We start from the raw sequence: 22,231 nt of genomic DNA, 5'->3' as shown, positions 1-22,231 counted from the left end.
ATCCTTCTTTTTTTTTTTACTGGGGGTCAGGGAACTACATCCTTAAATAATAAAAAAGAGAATCATGCGAGAAAAAGTGCACAATGACAATGTAACAATCTTTTTTTTCTAAAGGTGGAGATAAGATGTGGGATTCATGGCATGGAATGTGAGAGGCGTAGGATATACATTGCACATTAGCGTTCTAGAGATCCTCTTCCTTAAAAGCAAACATCAGGTAGCATCAAAAGCCTTATAGATCTACCTAAGACTGGGGAGCATTATTAGTATTTGAACGTGATACTTCCTGCTTTACAATGTTTGGTCATTGGATAGCAATTTTCTAAATCTAAGATTTTAAGAAAAAGAATTACAAAACAATAAGACTTACAAGACAAAGTAAGTGCAAAACAAAATAAAACCTACTTATATATCCATGCATGCTTGATAAGTCAATTGACACATTTTGCATTGTTATAGCACTATGATTACTACTATGCATTCTTTTAAGTCTATAAGTTTTAAAACCTCTATTCTGTCAATTGACAAACTTTGTTTTAGTTGAAATGTTAAATGTGAATTTGACATATTGAGTTATTTTTGTCTACAAAACCCATGAACTATTTATTCTACAATATGACAGATATTTTGGCCACTGAAATGAATTTAGTAAGGTAGACCATTTAAGAACGTTTACTTCAACAAAATCAACTTCACAATAAAAAATGTTAAATCATTTTACTTTGTAAACCAAAAAATTGTAAGGTTCTCAAAATGGGAGTGATTTTGATGGAAAATAACCCACAATAACAATGATTGGTGGGCAACTAGATTTATCGGACATTGATTGAAATTTTGTTAACACATAGAGACCTTAAGGTCCCCTAGTCACATGCAAATCAGATTACATATTCATTCATCAATTATGTATATGGGTTGGGTTGACCATACAAAAATTTACCTTCCAAAATTATGTGTAAATTCATTAATATATAAGCAATTGGATATGGATCATGAGGCATCTAGCATTGAGGAAACACCACCACCACCCCCATTGCAGAGGATAGTTATTCCAGTAGTATTAATATGTTCTTCAAAGGGGAAATATCATCTATCTTGATGTCACCTATCTTCTCATAAGAAAGAGAACATTGAAATCGCCACAGACTACATTGGGAGGAGCCATGATCCTAACTCTCTCATAGTTAGTTATTTCTATGTCATAGTAAGGAGCTTTGTAAGCAAATGTAAGGCTCTTGCTTAATACGTCAAAAGCTTCAAAACTAATGAAACTTGTTAATCAAATCCTTTAACATATCTCGATGGTGACTCAAATCTGAAGCCCGCATACTCGATTGATCCCCATTAGACACATAATAATGTTATAGTCCACTGTTTAAAAATCGGAATCCACGGATTCAAATTGAAATTCAGGGTGACCATCCCGAATCTGGATCCAGAGCGTCAAATTAGGTTTTCGAGACTAGGTTTTAAAATATAAGAGGCCGATTCTAGGGTTGTTGGGATAATTCCGGTCGGATCGAATGGACTGATTCGACCCCGATTCCGAGCTTAAAATCGGCTTTATTGTACAGTGTTCTTGAAGTGGACTCCAGTCTCCAGTATGGTTTGAGGCCTGCGCGGCCTGATTGAGGGAAAAGTGGAAGAAAAGGCGCCAAACGAATGGAGGAGACCTTCGGAGAGCCATGGCCCGAACTCAACGATGGCCTAGCCTACAAGGATGTATTCCCACATTCTAACACTGGTTTGTTTAGTGTCTGCTTCTAATCGATTCTCTTCGCTCTTGAATCTTACGATCAGATCCTATATTGTTTGTTCTGAGCAAATTATTAAAATCAAATGCTACACAGCTTCAACAACCCTGGTGGAATTCTACTCAACCAAGTACAATAACTCAGCCCCCCTCGAAGGGTGAGTCAATCTATGCCTGTGTGTGTGTGTGTGTGTCTTATACTCATCTTTTTTTTTTGTCATAAATTTCTTATAGTCATCTTACAAATTAATAGTTAGTTACTGTATTGATTTCGAGCAGTTGGTTACAAAGGATACGGAATGGGCAGGTACGTTTATTTGCTATTTTATTATTCTGTTGCTCATTTCGGTAATCGAATTCTTTGTCGTTCCATCTGCAAAGTATACGATGACGTCTCCTGTTCTGTAGATAATGGTTGATGGCCAAGTTGTAAAGGATCCCGACACAATTCTCAGGCATTTGACTTTAACCCTTTTCTCCCATTTGTATGGAAGATGTTCGTGAGAAAAAAAATAATTTTGAATTATGATAATAATATGTAGAGAAGGTTCGAAATTAGTCTATCATCGTCTTCCTTGGAGAGAGTCAGATGCACCGTATTTGCTGGAAGTTCTTTTCGAAGATGATGACTTGGTTTGTAAACTTTCAGACAGCTAAGATTTCCTTTTCCTTTTCAATACGATAATTCTGTATGTGTATCTATGGTGAAATTCTAAATTGTAAATGTGCATTCAGATTGCTTTGAATAAGCCTTCGGGTCTACAAGTTCTACCTGGTGGACTTTTCCAGCAAAGGACGGTTTTAACCCAACTCCAGTGGAGAGCAAGTAAAAAGGCTTCTTCTTCATGTGGGCTTTCACAAGAACCACTTCCGGCTCCTGTTCATCGACTTGGTAGGGGCACATCAGGTATGCCTCTTTTTGGCTTGTTTGTTTTTAAATATTGTGTAAACTGACTGAAGTCTCATGCTTCAACATAATGCCAAGACTATTCATTTCAATTGAGCAACATGGGAAGAATCAGGCTGGGGATTACGACTGACTAATGTCCATTTGAACGGAAAAAAGGAAGAGTAGTGACAATGAACTACTTACTAAAAAAAGTTGAATTTTGAATGTTCAAATGAGGATTCCTGAAAAGGGCCATTTGTTGTTTTTTGTGCTGCATTCTGTAGCCTGGAACATTGGCTATTTTTATTTTTTTTTGAGAAAAAAGAAGAAGAAAAAACTGATGTTATTTATTTCTGTTTTAAGTCAATAATGAAATTGCACTTGGTGATTTAATTATCGTGGTTTGCTTGGTATCAGAACCATTGATACAGTTCCTCACTAACTAATTAACTTTTAGGAATATTGCTCTGTGCCAAGTCAAAGCTTGCCAAAGCCCGTCTTGCTGCATATTTTGCTGATGGGACATCAACTATTGGGAATAAGAGGTGAGAATCAACTAGATACTTTCAGATCAAGGTTGTCTGCAATACTGAGCATGAATGAAATATACATTCTCCTATGACTGAGTTCAGGTGGAAAGGATAAATTCATTTCCTATTTACAAGTCTATAATATTTAGTGTTTTCCAAAGGTCAATTCCCCCCCCCCCCCCCCAAAAAAAAAAGCATTTGGGACAATAAATTCATGTATAAGTAAAATGTAAGACTAGAACCAGAATAGGTCTAATCCCAGGCAGGATCAAATAGAAAAACTCTAGTGAACAAGAAAGAGAACAATGGGAACTCAAATGAGGGAACAATAACCTACTGAAGTTGCAAATGGGTTGAATACTCTTCTTGAAAGTAGGATAAATCCCAAATAGAAGACACAATCAGAACAGAGATCGAATAGCCTTAGGGTTTTGAAACCTTAGTTTCCCTTGAATCGATGGTGGAGTTGTCTCTGCTGGTTCGGTGGGTGAAGGTGGATCTTGATAGCAATGCTGTGATGAGGTAATTCCAGATTTGAATGAGAACAATCTGAAACAGAAGAAAATCCCAGCAACTTGAATAAACCTTGAGATCAATTGGACAACTTTAGGGCTTGGAATCAAGAACCGATGGAAGGGGATGGGGGAAGGGAATGGGCATCTCACCTATCCTGTATTCCTATCTCAGGATTTTCACAAAGGCTCAAGCCAATATTTCATTAATCAAATTCGTCTACAATGCTGTAGCCCCTTATAAACTTACATCAAAGACTCAAAAACAGACTCAAACACTAAAAAGGAAAGGCCTGACACAATCCTTAACTAATAAGGTAACATAAACTGACTAGAAAACTAAAATAATGAAGGAAACAGACTCAAAAGTCAAAACAGGACCTCTAACTAAACCAATGAAGTAAATCCCATGTTCCTACTTTCTCCCCATAATTTAGGCTCATTAAATTGGCAAATTATAAAATAAACACATAGAATCAAAGGCCCAATACATATATAACCCATCCCAAGGCTTATTTCTACTAAAATAAGCCCCAAGTGACTTATCTACATCAATAAGGCAGCTAAAGATTGCTTTAATTGTACGGTGATGGCCTTAAAGACGTGTCTGCAGATCATCTATCCCACTTGACTAAATTATCCTGCTTTTTACTTGCATCCCCTTTTTTTCTTCTCCATAATTTGTCTAGGCTACTTACACAGTTGCTCCAGAGCTGTATACACATTTGACCTTTCGTCAATGAACTTCCTAACTTGATTGGCATTTTCGTGAGTATAAGAATCTCAATCTGTGAACTAATCCTTAATTTATTATCAAAAACATGTGCAAGGCACCCTGGACCCTTCAATATATCCCAATGAGCATGCTTGGACATCTTGTAAATCATTTTCCACTGTTGGACTTTATGGAAGTATGACCATCAATTATTAAGATCTTGAATGGGACTTCTTTTTGTCATTGTATTGCTGTAATTATTCCCACAAGGATGGAATGGAGCCCGTGAGCTGTACTTGTCTCACGATCTCCAGTCCCTTCCTTGCAACTAGATTATAATTGCCCGCGGAACCTTGGTCCAAGTAAATCCCACAGTTGAGAGTATCATCAGGCATAATGATTATGGGCTGGATTCTGTGACAGGTCTGATGCTGTTGAAACTCTAAGTTATGCCTTTGATTGAGGCCAATAGAATGGCCCAAACTCTGCCTCTTCGATGCAGAAATGAACAACTTTTGTTTGGTGCTTCTCCGTCTATTCTGCTGCATCAATGTATTACTTACAGATGCAGTAAATCTTGATTAATTTAAATGGGAATTCTTGAAACCATAACACTATGAATGACAAAATTGGCAACTCTCTTTTGGACACATGCTGTAATATATGGATCTCTATGTTGTAAAATCTTCATGATCGTGGAGTTTTGTCAACCTAATTAAGTATTGTAATATCACCTGGCTAGTTGATTAGTCTTACTAAATCTCCCTGTAGATCAAAACTTTGTTTCTTAAGAAAGAATTGTCAAATTTTACCAGTGACCGTAAACAGTTTTTAACAACAACAACAACTCAGCCTTCTCCCAGCTAAATGGGGTAACAGCTACATGGATCCCAGAAGAAACCGAAATTAATAAGGAGCACACAACAATGACACAAACTCTAGGGCATCGATCCGACTTAGCTATGAACCACTTCATAACTGCTCAACATTGAACCCCGGGCCTTGAGAAAGGAGTGTATTACAACAACAGCATCACAACATCATAGCCCAACTAAATGGGGTAAACCACATGGATCTTCGCTCTCCAATCAGCTCTATTTAAAAACCGTAAACAGTTTTTAAACTTCTACTAATTATGAACTGCTGCATATCCCAAAGAGTAGAATTTCCTCAGTCTCTGTATTGTCTGGTCGTTTGCCAAGTTTGACAAGGGTTTCAAGGTTGAGTATTTGCAAGTCACTTCAACTATTGATTTGAACAGTATAGTCTAGTGTGTTATCTTTGAGAGAGTCCTCTTTTGATGTAAATGTCTTTCAAATGAGGTGGTATTGACTCTTGATAGGATTGTTGCTGGCTCTTGTTGTGGTTTTAGACAATTGCTTCATTGATTGTGACATCGTAGTTTGGCTTGAATATTGATTTTCTATTCTTTATTCTATCATTTCTATGTTTCCAAAGCATGGATTGTATTGGGTTATTATATTCCATCTGTCCCAAAAACAGTCTTGTTTGAGAAACCCACAGTTTACGAGGTGGTTGTTAATGCATTAATCACCCCCTATTTCGAACCTTGTTTCCAAAATTACCTCTATTTAGTTAAGCTCATAGGAAATAATTATGACAAATTCAATAGGGCATTGTGGGGACAATGAAGAAGTTCAAACATGACTACTTTGTGGGATCGAGGGAGTACCTTTTATTTGTTTGCAGGATCTAGGGAAAGTCTTGTTGAATTTTACTATTTTAATCCCAAACCCCCTCTCAATTCTTTTATACTTACTAGATCCAGAATTCAACCCTAAGCCAAATACCTTATATGGACATCCATAATATTAAAATTTAGAGCTATTCTCACTGTGGGGGGTCGGAATTGAAAGTTCTATTCCTGTTTCTAATCCTGTATTATTGAAGATCCTGAACAAGACTTGTATTTTCTTCCATTTTTATCTCTGCATGACAGGTATATTTTTGTTCGAGTTCTTTCTGTTCTTGTTGAGTAATTTTGTTTGTTTGACTTCATTGAGATTTACATGTCAAATGTTTGAAGGGAAACCAACATGGATCTCGGGGTAAAAAGGAGGATTACAAAGATATATCGAGCATTGGCCTCGGGAATAATTGATAAAGATGAGGTAATGCTCTTGTATAAAAAAGCTCCTTTTTTCCATTGCACGACTATATTTAATGTGAGCTGGCATCTATTTGCCTAACAGATATCATTCTGCTTGGGAGGATGAATTTAGTGAAGTAAAAGTAGACTATCCGGGAAGAACATTTACGAACTGTGGTCATTATTTGTTGATAATTGATGGTTATTCATGTTGGCACAGATATGGAAAACTTCGCTGGAAGATGAATTGAAGAAAGTTGTGTTTTTCTAATTCTCATGAAGCCTCTGATAAGGATAAGCCCCGCTGAAAACCACTAGAAGGACCAAAGGGGCAAAAAGTCAGGTCATGGCCTTGACTGAGGGAATTGGTTTCCAAGTGGGGCCTTGGGCATTATTTGGTCACATATACTATATCGCATGTAGGGTGTAATTAAACGTTAGGGAGTGTACACTTTTTTCTTCTGGATTGGTAGCGTGCAGTTATAAACTCATACAGGAATAATAATTACATGTGATGAAGAGAATTAAAACTGATTCAGATTCAAGGGGTTGATTTGATCAAGAGGCCTGTAAAGAAAAACCACAGATCATGATAATGAATAACAGATCGGAAATTGATTGAAAAATCATGAGTAATTGAATTACTTAGTTAAGCAGATCAATAGAATGGACTTCAGGTATTAATCTACGTTACTTTAAAGAAGTCTCATGTTTATCCTGGTTTACTGCGGTTACTGTCTCAGCTGTCTTAGGTAATTCTGTTTGATGTGGTGATCGTTTTTAGTAGCCCTGTATGTACTTTTAGGCCTTATTTTTTATGGGATGGATAATGACCTTATTTAAATGAGTAAACTTCTTGTACACCCTCTGAGGTATGTCCCGTTTACTTGTACACCCCCTTGTTTTTACCTTACTTATAGACCCCTTGGGATTGACGGAATACCCATTTCGTTAGGGTGAACCTGTTAAGTGATGATGTCAGCAGACCATAAATTCGTAAAAGGACAAAATACCCTTATGGCGATAGGAGTTTACCATAATACCCTTTCGGATAAATTAGAATCTATTGTAGGAAAAAATCAAGTTTGAGTCCTCTGTTCCTGCACCTTCTTCGAGATCATCTGGGGTTAGTTCAGGAACCGTTGGAAAGGCAGTTGATGCCCTTCTGAAATGGAATAAATCAAAGAAAAAGCAACAGAAAGCCCAGCTAATAGAGGAAGTTGACTTGCTCTATGGCTCTATCTCATTCTAACCGTTAAGAAGATCCCTGCAAATGGCCGCACAAACCCTTACAAGATCCCTCTACCACACCCTCTCCACTCCCCTGAAGAGGAACTCTGTCTCATCATCTATGGTCGCTCCAAAGCTCGTCTCACCTCTGAAGCCGCCAAAAAGAAAGTTCAGGCCAATGAAATCCCCATCTCGAAGGTCCTCAAGCTTTCCAAGCTCAAAACTGATTACCGCCCATTCGAGGCCAAGCGCAAGCTCTGCAACTCCTGTGATCTCTTCTTTGCCGATAAACGAGTCATTCCTCTCCTTCCAAAGCTATCGGGTAAGCAGTTCCTCAAGAAAAAGAAGATTCCCATACCAGTCGATTTGACCCATAAGAACTGGAAGGAGCAGATTGAGCACGCTTGTGGTCTGCCCTTCTGTACTTGAGGACCAGCACTTGTAGCGTTCTTAAGGTCACCAGGGTCTCTCTGGGTCAGGACGAGATTGTTGCCAATGTTGTTTCTTCCATTGATGGGATTGCGGAGATCATCCCAAAGAAGTGGGCAAATGGTCAGTCTTTCCATTGATGGAAGCTTGTGGTTGCCAGGAGGGAGGAGGGAGGAGATCAAGAGACTCGTTGTTTTGGCCTCTGAAGAGGCTGCGAGGGCTGAGCTTGAGGTTGCGGTGGAGTATGGTGCCTCTGTCTCCATTGCTCGGCAGTTTCAGTGCGCCATCTGATTTTGCCCCACCACCACACGTTACTTTCGTTGCAAGGTCGTGAGATACTAGTGTGTTTGATTTCTTTCCACTCCCCATCTGGTAGTTGTATTAAGGTTTTGGATTCGATTTAAATCATTATGGCTGTTATTGCATTTTTTTACCTGTTGCAATTTGATACTATGGAAAGTTGCCACTTTGATCCTTAATATTAGAGGAATTTGGAGTTTCAGGTTTCAGCGATGTTCTCATGGCAGAGAATTTGGTAACAGATTGAAGAAGCAGCGGTTGACAATGAAACCTGAGGTGCCATGACTATTGCTGATGGACAAAAAAAAAAACTTGTGAGTAAACTACTTGTACAGTTGTACACCGCCATCTGAAATCTGCTTCTTGCAGAGAAGGCAGGACGATAGAGGACTTATGCAGGAACAGAACAGGTGTTGAGTCCAGGGTCTCTTGGTGTTGGTGGATGTAGAGGGTTGAGTAAGCCAGAGAGTTGTAGGAGTTTCAGTGGCCAGAGAGTAGAAGTACCTTCCTTCTCGGAGCGTTGCTGGAGTTTCAATCGCTACTGAGGTGCAGGAGCTTCATCGCTTTCATTGAGTTGCAGCATTAATTTCGAGCCCAAAATTGTTATTTCAAGGTTGGAGATGGAATAAGGGTACAATGGTCATTTTAGTTTTGGGTAGTTTGGAAGAAGATGTACAAAGGCTATTTTGGTCTTTTACATTGTAAAACTAACATCTAACTAACACCATAAGTCCCAGGGGGTCTGTAAGTAAGGTTTTAAAAACAAGGGGGTGTACAAGTAAACAGGACAAACCTCAGGGGGTATAGAAGAAGTTTACTCTATTTAAATTTATTATGTAATGATTGTATATTATAAAATGTTGATGTAGGGTCATGGTTCTTTATGCATGGTAGGTTGTCATAACGCAACCAATTGGATTGATGCGATACCCTGGGGTGGCCAATGGGCTTTATGTTGCTTCTCCATCAGGTACTCTCTTTGGGTATATTTTGAGTTTCTATGGTGCAATTTATATTGATAATGATAAATCTGGACCAGGTACACTTCAGCTTTGGCTTCTACTACCCATTAGTGTTCTTATGTTTATATTTTCTGATTGACAATTCTACAGTAATCTTTGACATTTTAATTATTTCATTTTTCTTCTCCTGGTAATACTTTTGCTTTCCCTTGTAAATCAAATAGGTAAACCAGCACTCAGCAAAGTTGATGTTCTTGAGAGAGATGTACGTGGAAACTGCACATTGGTTGAGGTTGTCCAGTTCACTGATGAACACATATAACTGTTGGGATCTTTATTTTGCTCTTTCCTTAAGTAGTAATGTTATGTCAAAATAATGAGTCTGGTCTTGGAGAGTCGGAGATATGCTCATATGCATGTGACCAATTTCATCTTTGGTTAAGGCATCAAATTGTGATTACCTGTCTGGCTATTCAATGCCAGTTCCTGTAGTCATTAAATCAATGAACCAGAAGCAAGGTTCAAAAACTTGTCTTGACGACTGAGATATCGGTGAGAATGTAAATTTATTTTAAATTTTTTTTTTTGGTGTTTCGGTGGGCAAATGGGCATAGTTGGCTCCGAAGCTTTAAGGGATTACATAGACATCCAACCCAAGTACAGTGAACAATACATAAGTCATAGACCCCCTAGTCTTCCACGTCCCAACAAGATCCAAATCTTCCATAGTAAGCAACAATCGATCTCTTCGTAGTGATGTGGTAACCCCTAGTAGTGTATTCTGGTAGTATTGAGTGATGATGTGGCAAAAAAATAAAGATCCAAGCTCCCCCCCCCTTCTTTATGTCAAAACCCACAAAACTGGTGAGTTTAGTTCGAAATTTCGAACTTACGGTCGTGTAGCTGCCTATTTATATGGTGTTTTGTACCATTTCGGTGAGACAATACAAAAGTACTGAAATCTCGCCTAATTTTGGATCGAGTTTTTCGAAACAAAGTAGATTTGAGATCTCGTCTCGACCAGGTCGAGATTCTCGAGTTTTCCGAGATGTCGGCGAGTTTTAGAACTATGACAAGAAGTGCCTGATTGTGGTAGTATTACTTTTATTTTTCTTGGTTTTGAGGTTTGAAAATTTATTGGAGGGAAATTTATAAGTTTTATTGTGTAATTTTTTACTCTTCAACTATATGTAGATCATTCAGCCAAAACATAGATTGGATTGTTGATAAATAATATTGACTGTGTGTTGGTGAAGTTAAATACTCTTGACTTGTTCTTGAGAATCCTTTTACTTACAAACTTTTTGAAAATCCTATGGCATGCAACTTCTTTCAACCTTTTTTTGGGTGAATAAGAATTTCATTACCAAAAGAGAGAAGAAAACACAAGGGGCCCCGAAGGGAAGAAGAAAAAATAAAAAAGCCAAGCCCAAGCTTAGCTAAAGGCCAGCAGAAGCTACAATAGAAACATTAGATAAGCCCCAGGAATCAACAATGAGCCTGTTCCTTGGGGTGTCCGAGCAGCAAGAGGGAGGAGCTAGCATTAACTTCGCTTTGATTTCAAAGGAAATGGAATCCCAAATCTTCTGATAGGAGTGAGAATTGGAGGTCCATTTCCTGATATTGCGCTCCATCCAAATGTGGTTCAGAGTAGTACAAAAAGCTAATCTGCCAACAGTGTCACAAATGGAGTGAGCCCCAAAGGTCATGTCAATCCAGATCCATTCCCTTGAGAAAGGGAGGATTCTTCTGCGAGAAGGCCAGCACTTGGACAATATTCCTTTCCAGATGGCAGCAGTAGTAGGGTACTCAAAAAAGAGATGATCCAAGTCTTCAGAATTGTTCCAGCAGAGGCAGCAAGAAGGAGAGACTGAGATCTGCCTAGAGCGAAGAAAGGCCTGAGTTGGGAGGCATTTGGTGAAGATTCTCCAGGCTGTGAAGCAATGGCGGGGGATGTGGAGCTTGAACCAGAGCAGCTTGGGCCAAGGAGCTAAAGGGCCGTTCTGACGGATGAGATTCCAGGCAGCCATGGAGGAAAAGGAACAGGAGTTGCTGGTCTTCCAAGAAACACAGTCACCTCTAAAAGCAGGCCTTCTGGAGATGTTGTGGAGCTCATTCCAGATGAGACCGAGGGGGGGAGAGGGGGGGGGGGGAGACCAGCCAGCTTGATCAATGATATCAGCCACAAGGGATAGCCTGTTGAGACCCGAAGCATAAATGGTTCTTGGAGAGACCAAGTGAAGGAGAATTCCCATGGGGTGCCAGTGGTCCAGCCACAGGTAAGTAGAGAGCCCATCACCAATAGTAGAGCGAATAGCTTGTAGGACCAAGGGGCGACTAGCAAGGATCTTACGCCAGATCCAAGAGGCATCGGAAGAGGCTGAAGCAGTCCAAATTGAGTCCTGGCGAAGAAGGCTTGAATATAACCAGTCAACCCAAATACTTTTCTGCTTTGAGGCAATCTTCCAAATGAGCTTGATGATACCCGCAGAGTTCACATCTTTTATTCTACGAATGCCTAGGCCGCCTTCTTTTTTGGGGAGACACACGGCTGCCCAACTGGTAGGATGCAGGGATCTAGCTGTTTCAGTGCCCTTCCAAAGAAAAGAGGCCATGAGAGACTCCATGGATTTAATAACAGATTGAGGAAGACCAAAGATGCCTGACCAATAGATGTACGACGATTCCAGAACTGATTTGATGAGAACCAATCTGCCAACTTCTTTCAAGTTATATGCTCCTGAAGGTTGCACTTGGCTGTGTAGAGCATTCGGAAGTTTTTGCCCATCTAATGAATTAGTTGCCTTTCCAGCTCCATGTGAGTTTAGGAAGACCAGATGGAATTACCCAGTTAGAGCCCATTTCTGATGAGAGGTGGTGCCAAATCTCAATGCAAATAGCACGTATGAGAAGGTGAGCACTGTTTTCAGCATCAGAGACAGAGAAAGCATCCACTGGGAACTGCATAATCCCCTGGTTACCTAGTTTTTGACAGTAAGAATGTTGTTTTTGGCTGCAATCCAAGCAAAAAATTGGACTTGGCAGGAACCTTTTTAATCCAAATGACATCAGTTAGAAAAATGGCTGGCTAAAATTATTTCTTCTCCAGCTTCTTCTGTTATGATTTCCATTAGCTGTAGTGTTCTCCAGCAAGAGAAAGTAAAAAAGTTGATGGAACTGCTGCGCTTCTGAGTCATTGACATTTCTTCAAAGGGAATATAATGTAGAACTGAATTTGAAGGATCAAAACAGTACCAAAATAGGACCTTTTCTGGGAGTACAAATCCAGATTAGGGGAATAATTAATAGAAGCAAATCCGATGATCAGATGACCACCAAGCTCCAATCGAGTTCAGTAAACAGGGTATAGATCAATTGCTGAAATTCTGAAAACGATCCAAGGGTTGTATTTGAGAATATGACTCAGTCCTACTAGCACTAGAACAATGGTATATCAGTAATTTCACTACTCAAAATAGAAATAGGAAATGTCCAGGCTTCACACCACAGCCTTGATCGAACACAAGGAGTTCTTCATCAATTGAGAAGAGGAGCAAAGACCAAGCTTTTTATTAATCAAAATTCGTGTACAATACTGGCCCCCCCTTACAAACTTATATATAAAACTCAAAAACAGACATAAACACTAAAAAGGAAAGCCCTTACCCAATCCTTAACTAATAAGATAACCTAATTTGACTAGGAAACTAATTCAAAACATGATTGTGTTATGTGTGTCTTGAATTCTTGTACCCGTTTCGAAGATTGACACGCTCCAACAAATTTTTCGGGTGATGATCTGACCCGATGGATCAACCTATTTGGAGGAGTATTTATATGTTTTTTTGTGTCTTGTTGTGTAAGCAAGTGAAACAAAAGAGATTTGGGGATTTTCGAGTTAGGGTTTCTAGTTGAGAGTTCTTGCTGCCGTTTTGGTGTCTTGAGAGATCTCCACAGTAACCTTTCTTCAATTACATAGTGAATCATCTTCAGCTCGCCTGCGGACATAGCACATCATGTTGGTGTGTGAACCACGTTAAATCTCTGTGTCATCTTTGTTTGCTCTGTTTTGTTTTTGTTCGTCTTTCTTTGGCGTTTGAGTTCTAGAATCCTAATCCAGCCTAACTAAACCACTTACTAACAAATAAAATAAAGAAATAAAGACAACTAACTAATCCCGTATCCCTAGCCTCTACCCATGTTATAGGCCCATTAAAGTTACCCATTACAATGAAACCCATTGGACTAAAGGCCCAACACATATGTAACCCATCCCAAAGCTTATTTCTAATCAAATAAACCCATTTAGGAACTGATGCCAAAACTGTGACACGTCTATTCTCTCCCGGCCTCAGACCTCAGTGTACTATGTGGACTGAATATTTGGGCCTGCAAGGTGATCCTCGTCATTTTTATGATGGTATAACATAAGGCATCTTCTTCCCATATTCTCTGGTATAGCACAATTGTATAGATCAAATATATTTTGAGTTGCGAATAATAAAATACTGCTTGGTACTTCTATTGCCTTTGCTTAACACAATAATTATCTGTGCAGTGGTGGTGTATCTTGTATGACTTCGAATAGAGCTGATTGGAGAGCTAGGATCCATGTAGCCGACCCCATTTAGTTGGGATAAGGCTATGTTGTTGATGCGCTTCTCTCAGAGAAAGGAAAATCTACCTCTATATTCTGTGTTATCTAAGATTAGAGTGCGTAATGGAGGTGAAACAAATTTCTGCTGTTACAAAAATCTACTTCTATATGCTGTATTCTTATCCAAGTAAAGCAGGCTGAGATCAGCCTGCAGGTACTGGGCCAATAATGAAATGGGAGGGAAAAGATTCCAGTCTGACGGCTAGATATAAAGACCATAATATTATATGCAAAACTGTCAGATATATTTAATGGGTAAATAACAGTCAATTGGAGAATTGATGGAGGACTATAGGAGGGAAAGAAGGTGGCGGAGGTGAGGACGGGATGATAACCAACAATAGAAGATCTAAAAATCTAAACAAGTTGTGTGGAGATAAGAGAGAAAATTTGGATATAACATAGGGAATGAAAATGAGAAGAGATATGATATTGAGAATAGAGAGAAAATTAGGAGAGAAAGGAGGGCAAAAATCTTGCCAATGGAAGAGAGAGAGATCTCTTGCCAGATTGAGCGAGAAGAGAGAAAAAAAGCCGGCAAGGCAGTTTGTTAACAACAAACAATCTAAAAAAAAAGGCGGGGGGGGGGGGGGGGATGTACATCTATATATAAACTTCTAAATACCCTAAATGACAATTACAAAAAGACCCACTAACAGCAAGATCAGCCCCTGATTTAAATAACCAAAAATTACAACTTCGCTTCCCAAGGAGTAAGAAAGAGTGAAAGACCAATCTGTCCAGTGTCCCCTGGTTACAAGTAATCAATTCTAGACTAATTAGAAGGAATTTAAACCACCCTGTCTGGATTTTGGAGTGCCTCTGCATTGTTAAAGTTAGATTGCATACTTTCCATGGCCTGTTGGAGTTTATGGGAACCGGAAAGCAAGGAACTGATGTTTGGAGACACTTATTAATATGAAGAGAAAGTTCTTAAAACTCACAGCTTCTTGTTCTTGTGGACCTCTATACTTACAAACAGCCTTTGCTTGTGAGTCTTGTCTAACCGTGAGGTGTGGGAAGAAAGTTGGATGAACACTGGAATTCATACAATTTGGTTTGGCTGGGAGAGAGTTGGAGAATTTTTTTTGTATTTTTAGGAGTCGTCTGGACGTTTTCTGTCTCACCCCATTACAAAAGAAAGTTGTAGGCAGAGAAAATCAAGGGAGATGGTGAAAGTGAAGGAATACATCTTTTTTGGGTGGGGGTTTGATCTCCTGTACTTTTCTTTCCTAGGATGATGAGAAGTCACAAACTCTTTAAGAAAATATTTTTTTCCTCCTATTTTCTTTTGTAGAAAAATACTAAAGAGGAAAGAGCTTGATGGTCTTAAAATTGTTGCTTTTATAAGAAATTGGAGCAGCACTGTTCTTGATTGTTTTTCTGGTGTTACACTTGTCCCCCTCCTTGGTTCCTCTTGTGGGAACTTGATACATTCTTTCTTTGTTCTCCCCTTTTTATTTTGTTTTCCATGTTTTTTATTTATTTATTTTGGAGAGTGTCCTCCAGCAGTTTTTGTAGAAATGGAAGAGTCCCTGAGACAACAAGGGCTACAAGCAATGTCCCAATGCCCTGGATGGCATCCCAAATGGTCATGGACAATAGCATAATGAAAAGGAAAAAATGTTTTAAAAATAATTATAGAAGGTGGGTGTGGGGAGAGCCAAGAGGGAGGAGAGAGGAGCTTTGACCCTAGAGAGCGTGCCAGGGATGGGGGTGGAGAAGACATTCCGATGAGAAGAAACCAGTAAACTTATGTGGCAGGCAGTGGCACACTTGGTGCGAGAGGTGTGAAGGAGCTCTAAGTTGGGGGGAAAAAATGAAAATCGGATTGGGTTTCTGCTCTATTGCTTCCTACCTTTATTATTAACGTCACACTGGCTGTACATTAGAGTTTTAGACAGCGTCCATTGCAACTCGGAGACTCAAACATAGAGGAGTCTTTTTTTTGGGGGGGTGGGGAAGGTGAGGAAGAGGCTCGAAACCGAGACCTTTTGGAAGATGGGCTCTACCGCACCGTGTCCACAACACAAAAGGTGTCTTATTTCTACTGAAAATTTCATAGCGTCTGCTCTAAGCATTCTCTTGGAAGTTGGGCCAAAATTCAACATCTGAAACACCAGAAATGTTGTCCTGCACACCATCTAGCTGTTCCTTAAAAGCACTGAACGTCTGGTCATCTATTAACCATGTAGGCTTTGTACGTGGGTTTGTCCCTTTGCTAGATTAGGACAAGTTATACTGACCACGGAAATGGTTCTAACATTTCTAACTTCCATATAAGCTGTAGTATGATATCTAGATTTGGGTGACAGACTGACAGGTAAGGAGCCCCATGATACATACACTTATAATTGTCATCAACTGCTTATTCTACTTTAGTTGTGCTGGCATACAAGCATTGGTAGCACCAGGGCTGTTGGCTCAGCATGGCCATGGCTCATCAGGAAGCACAATCTGGACAAGAAATGCTATCGAGGGGCATGAGAGTTTATGTTATGCAAGACAATAAGCTGGTCCCAAAACCAGCTCCCAATCATTGGTATGTGTCAAAGCACCTCCAATGGTTAGGTTGGTTGAGGTTTCTAAGGTACCAAAAGTTATAGGCTGCATTTGGTATGCATTCTTGGAATGCATTCCAGGTTGATTTCGCATTCTCAGACAATAAAACAACTATTTTTATCACCCAAGAATGCGAATTTGACCTAGAATGCATACCAAACTCAGCCATTAAGTAGACTCAAGAGAATAAAAAGAATAGATGGTTCAAGTGTTCAACAGCTTTTGCCTGAACCTCGATTTACTTGATCAGGTAATAGAAGCTTCTGGTTGGATGAGGGAGGAGCTAGGGATGATTTACTACTATCCTAAGAGATGGATCGATGAGGAAAGAGGAATAGAAGCCCTTTTTTTTTTTTTTTTTTCTTTCTATTAGTGACCATAGATCATCTTCTCTCCCTTCAAACTTTTAGATCCATCCCTGGGACACCAAAAGTATAGAACCCACTGTAATAGTAGAAGAAGATAACTAATAATTCACATTGCTTCAACAACTGATGTGGGGTTTTATTTTATTAACTTTAACAGAGGAAAAATATGCCTCCAGGTTCTTTTTTCCTCCCTTTTATATTTTCTACCTCATTGAGAAATTTTTAACTGTTAGGGGTCTGGGGGTTCTAAATTTTTTCATCTTAGATTTCCTTTTGTCATTTCTCTCGTATGATCTTGTTCTTAGAGCTATCTATTCTGCTCTTCTTTATTCTTCGACAGGTTGAGATTCAGTCAGGACGTCCACATCAAATCCGCATTCATCTTTCCTTTATAGGGCACTCACTCATTGGTTAGTCTCCTAGTGATTGAAGTTTGTATAATGCATCTGCCTTATATGAATTTTGTTTAAGTGCTTTCCTATCAGTCCTGTTAAAGGAATTTTGTCATAATCTCATGACTCTAATGCATGTTTGAGAAGCATTTTGTCATCCAAAGAAATTACATTCTCTGTTAAAATTTTGCAATATGTTTGGTCTTTGATATGAATTATATTGGAAGACTAAAGGAAGAAAATGATTGCATCTTGCCATTTGTAAAGAGTAAACGTGGCGATTATTTCATGTTTGAATCAATAGTAGGTTTTGATTTGTGACTACCGTTGCAGAAAATAATTATACTTGTAAGCAAAGGGAGTTCACCATCCACAATATACAACACTGGGAAATCATTTGGCTAAATAATTAGTGGTAGGAAGACAGTATAAAGAAATAGCATGTGGGCCTCTCATTAACGCCAAGAAAGATAGATTTTTTTCTTTTTCCCTATTTGTAGATCTTGCACAGTATTAGAATTTGTTCAAGTAAGAAAAGATCCAATTATAAACAAGCATAAGATTCATATTATTTTACAGTAACTCTTTGATGGTTAAATTGTGTATTAAATTTTAGACAATAAAGTGGTCTTAAAGAAAGGTGACTTACGAGCAAAAGTGTTTTGTGATAACCTCATGGTTTTGTCTTCCTGGTACATTTATGGCAGCACTTGGGTTTTTTTTTTTTGGGGGGAGGGGGGGGGGGGTGGTGGGGGAGGAGAGGGCTTGCCAGGCAGCAAGTGGCCATCTAAAGGACATTTACTATATGCGTACTTTTGGACAAAAATTCCTAAAGAAAGTCTACTTATGAGCCTACATTGTTTATCCTTTATCTCAACCATTTTTCTTCTTAATTGCATATTTTCTCAGTGCCACAAGTTTGTGCATATGTATGGTAAATGTTTATGGGTTCCTTCTAGTGTTTGATCTGAATTGGGCTAGTGGACAAATTATCTGTTCAATTAATTTAGTGGATTGTGAATGGTTGTTAACAGGAGATCCTCTGTATGATGCTGGTGGTCATCCAAAATGCTTAAAATCAGAGTTAGGAGATGGAGGTTTTGCAGAAGACGGGTATGAGGAATGTAATGTGTTGCATATACAAAGTTGGTATGTCAGTTTGGTGCTTTAGTTATTAAAACGCTAGCATTTGCATTACAAATATCATGGGGCTCCAACACATCCATGAGCACTATCTTGTGCAACGCAGAACTAATACTCCTGATGTTTGAAGGAAATTTCACATACTCTGTTGTATGTAAATATCCAACTATGCATTGGCATCAAGCTAGAGTCATGTGCATCATATGTGGCAATCCTGACCTAACTCCTGCTTGAGATCCTATCTTTCACCAATTAAGCTAGCTATCTAATTGACATACAATCTGAGAATTGTAGACTAACCTCATTGGATCCTTGAAATTGAGTAATCCAACTTCAATGGATAATATCTTGGAGAATATATCAATAGTTAATGAAATAAGAATGGAACTCTTGGTAGACATCAGGAATCATATGGCTACCTAAACCACATTTACAGACCTGCTTCGGACTCCTAGCTTTTAACTATAAGCCAGCTATGTACAACTGGCAAATGCATGGCCTGTGAATTGTGGAATGACCTCGTTGAACCCTAAAATTTAGTAAACCAAATTTGATGGGAATTCTTGGAGAATAATCAAACAGTTAAAAGTCAATGCAATTCAGTAAAGGTGTAATTACAATAAATAGAGCGTCCCAGTGCACGATGCTCCAGCTACTGCAGGGTCTGGGAGGGGCAAATGTACGCAGCCTTACCCCCTGCTTCGCAGTAAAGATGTAATTACAATCTAACTTAGCTGCCCGGCGCTGCTATTGGCATAACAACCGGTACACCATAGGTTGGCCCAACCCAGTCCTCTCGTACTAGGGTTGGCTCCTCGCAGTTCTCCCTTTAACACCTTGCAGTAAAGATGTAATTACAATCTAACTCTTAATATACAGATATAGAAGTTTAAGTTACAAGAATCAAATTTCAATATTTTCTGTTGGAGATATTTTCTCACATGGAGAAACAATGGTTAGAAGAAAATCAAGTGCAGGATTTTTTTATTCAGATTAATTGTATCATATGGTTACTGGAGAGGCCTTCGTAATGAGAATCAAACACTAACGAGCTGGCTTTTGATACTCCAAAAATGTGTTAACCATGGGAATGGAGTACTAGAGATAAGAATAGTTTATTGTTATTGCATGTAGGATGATATATCCTCTTAGTTATTGAAGAATTTCTCTTTAATGATTGATTCATATTTAGCCTCTGCAATCTTTTGCTGATTTATCTCGGGTTCCCATCATCATATCTTCACGCTTTATTTCATGCATAATTTCTTATGAGCACATTTTAGTCTCTCTTTCTTAACTATGTTGCGATTGTCAGAATTTTCTTTCCTGTAAAACCAGTTGATTGAGTATTTAATTCCTTCCATACTTGTTTTCATTCTGCTGTATTTCTGGTAGAGGTTATCAGAGGCCTATGAATCCTGTTCCTGGAGACTGCGGCTACTACTTGCATGCCCATCGATTGGTTCTTCATCATCCAACCGCAGGCAAGGTAAGTTCTAAGTTTGCTGCAATATTTCTTCCTGGACTTAGAACACTCTCAGTTTGTATATTTATTGCAAAGTGAATATTAAGAGAAGATATAATTAACTGGAGCAGATAGAAGTGGTTGACGTAAATGGTGCTTTGAAGTTATTATTTGGTATTTATCAGGATGACATTAGTAGGTTTGGGATCCCCATTTGGCTTTCCTGTGCTAAATATTGGCATCATGGATTTTCTTTTGCTTGCCCATTGCTCATACTGATTTTCTGACCTAGTGATGAATGGTCGAACATTAAGTTCATCTAATCAAATCTTACCCACAAAATAGTCAGTTGACTTTTCTGCACCAGAGCTTGTCAGGTGGGAGGAAATTTAGGCTTCAGACATCCAGGGTTGTTTAAGGTTGGGTGAGGTTTGGTTGATCTTTTGGAGTTTTATCTCCAAGAAGGATCATCGCACCCTTCATATGTCTTGCTGCTTCATCTAAGTACCAAGGAGAGCCCTAGGACACTTGATATTATAGGCCGATGCTGCGAGTAAGAGAAAAAGGTATCAAACCACACTAACTAATTGGCCTGGCCAAAGTCAATGGTCCTTTATCAGTTTTGTGCTTGCAAAAGGCCCTATTTTAATGTATAAGTATTAACTGTTGGTTTCACCCCCTTATTTTGAGGTCACATATGCATAAGGATGAAGTGCGGCTAAGGGGGTGTTCTGCCTTCACTGTTTCATTAGAGGCAAGTGGTATTTTTTCTCCATAAAAGTCAGGGGAAATGCATTTTAACAATCCATGTTGGTATCTGTGATTATCTTGCCTTCTCAAGATATTGATTTTCTGCAGAAGATGTGTGTTACTGTGATCTAGTCATCTTCCAACATCAAATAGATCCAGTTGTAATTTTGTATTTTGCACTAATTAGGATATGAATCCATGATTCTATTTTTTCTACAGGTAATTGAAATCACTGCTGCTCTCCCATCTATCCTACAAACACAGGATGAAGCCAATCAAAAGGAGCATGCCACCCAGTCGGACACTGCTGAAGCTGTTTGTGAATAGCAGCAACAAATGTAGCAATCAAATCTTCCCCTGTTTAAGAATAGGAACTGTTTCTCTGTTTAGATCATTTAGTTGTAAACGAATACACACCCAAAAAAAAGAAGAAGAGAGAGTTACTGGTTTTCCATATTCTGTTAATAGCTTATTGTTGTTGACCTAGAGTAGGGATCGATCCTTGTTCAATGGCACTTCCATTTCCATAGGAATGGTTTCATCCTACAGATATCATATACTGCATGTAGAAGATCCCATGATTAGCTGCACATGTAAAAGCGTCCATGTATGACCCTAAATCCCTAATATCTTCCACATTGCATAGAAGTTGTGTAAATTGTGGATGGATATTTATCAGTTCCCCTTCTTTGTTCATGTGACAATAAAGCTTTGAAGACAAACTATGGTTAAGCTGAAACTTGAATGTTATCAGGAGGCCTTGGGATCTATATAACCACACACTTTTGCCCCCATTTGAGCCACCGTGTGGCAGAATCTAGGCAATAGTTATGATTTGATTGTAACCAAAGTCAAGAAAAGAAAGAAAAACATGATAAAACAAAAATCATAATGGATGTAATGATTAACTTACGGGCAAGAGAATGTTAACTGATCATGTAGCCCTGCACTAGTGTGGTAGCTAATGAAAGTGCGCATAGAGGTATTGGTTTAGATGTGATATTTTCGATTTCATTGGGAGTTAAAAGGTCTTTTTTGTGCACAAAAGCATTGGTTTTTGTTTAGGCACAAGAATCACACTAACCATACGGACCGGTTAGCATTCAGTTAGAAAAAATAAGGAATCACATAACAATACATTTTGAATTTATATTATTGAACAAGAGAAGGGAGACAAGGAGTTGAGGAATTTATATTATTGAACAAGAGAAGGGGGAGACAAGGAGATGAGGTTTTTTTCTTACTGTTTTACAATATGAATATTATATTTTATTTAATTTCTAAGTGAATCGGTTTTATGGTTTTTTAAAAAAAGACAAAACTCAACAAGTTGTTCATGACTTGGACGATTTATGACATTTTTGACGAAGTTTTTTAAAATTTTAACTTAATTCGGATGACTCGGCCCAATCAAAACCTGATTCTCCAACTATGTTTGGGATTGGATATGGATTTTGTCTTCTT

General features: G+C 38.7%; 1 protein-coding gene across 3 annotated transcripts; it reads left to right on the top strand.

Moving 5' to 3' along the window:
• The first annotated feature begins 1,583 nt into the window (after positions 1–1,583).
• LOC122647216 (RNA pseudouridine synthase 5) lies at positions 1,584–21,169 on the top strand. Of its 3 annotated transcripts, none has more exons than XR_006330825.1 (14): positions 1,584–1,744; positions 1,851–1,911; positions 2,033–2,060; positions 2,162–2,208; positions 2,296–2,386; positions 2,489–2,660; positions 3,100–3,187; positions 6,447–6,531; positions 9,363–9,438; positions 9,655–9,722; positions 17,358–17,427; positions 18,444–18,558; positions 19,948–20,041; positions 20,987–21,032. XR_006330825.1 is itself a non-coding variant. In XM_043840668.1 (14 exons), exons 1-14 carry the CDS (start codon positions 1,663–1,665, stop codon positions 21,092–21,094), a joined length of 1,149 nt encoding a protein of 382 aa, XP_043696603.1. In that variant the 5' UTR covers positions 1,584–1,662; the 3' UTR covers positions 21,095–21,169. The 3 variants fall into 3 exon arrangements, 2 of the variants coding, with proteins under 2 accessions (XP_043696603.1, XP_043696611.1); XM_043840668.1 differs by having other exon boundaries at positions 18,444–18,522; positions 20,987–21,169; XM_043840676.1 differs by lacking the exon at positions 2,033–2,060 and having other exon boundaries at positions 1,686–1,744; positions 18,444–18,522; positions 20,987–21,169.
• Positions 21,170–22,231: the final 1,062 nt, after the last annotated feature.

This window comes from Telopea speciosissima, chromosome 1 (genome assembly GCF_018873765.1).
Source record: "Telopea speciosissima isolate NSW1024214 ecotype Mountain lineage chromosome 1, Tspe_v1, whole genome shotgun sequence".
Classification (NCBI taxonomy): domain Eukaryota; kingdom Viridiplantae; phylum Streptophyta; class Magnoliopsida; order Proteales; family Proteaceae; genus Telopea; species Telopea speciosissima.
This window is presented reverse-complemented; position numbering and strand designations above follow the sequence as displayed.

Excerpts from the sequence above, each read along its gene's own strand:
- LOC122647216 (XM_043840668.1), top strand. The coding sequence starts at position 1,663 with ATGGAGGAGACCTTCGGAGAGCCATGGCCCGAACTCAACGATGGCCTA. Across the intron at positions 9,439-9,654 it reads TTATGTTGCTTCTCCATCAG|GTAAACCAGCACTCAGCAAA; the intron begins GTACTCTCTTTG and ends TAAATCAAATAG. Across the intron at positions 9,723-17,357 it reads GAAACTGCACATTGGTTGAG|GTTGAGATTCAGTCAGGACG; the intron begins GTTGTCCAGTTC and ends ATTCTTCGACAG.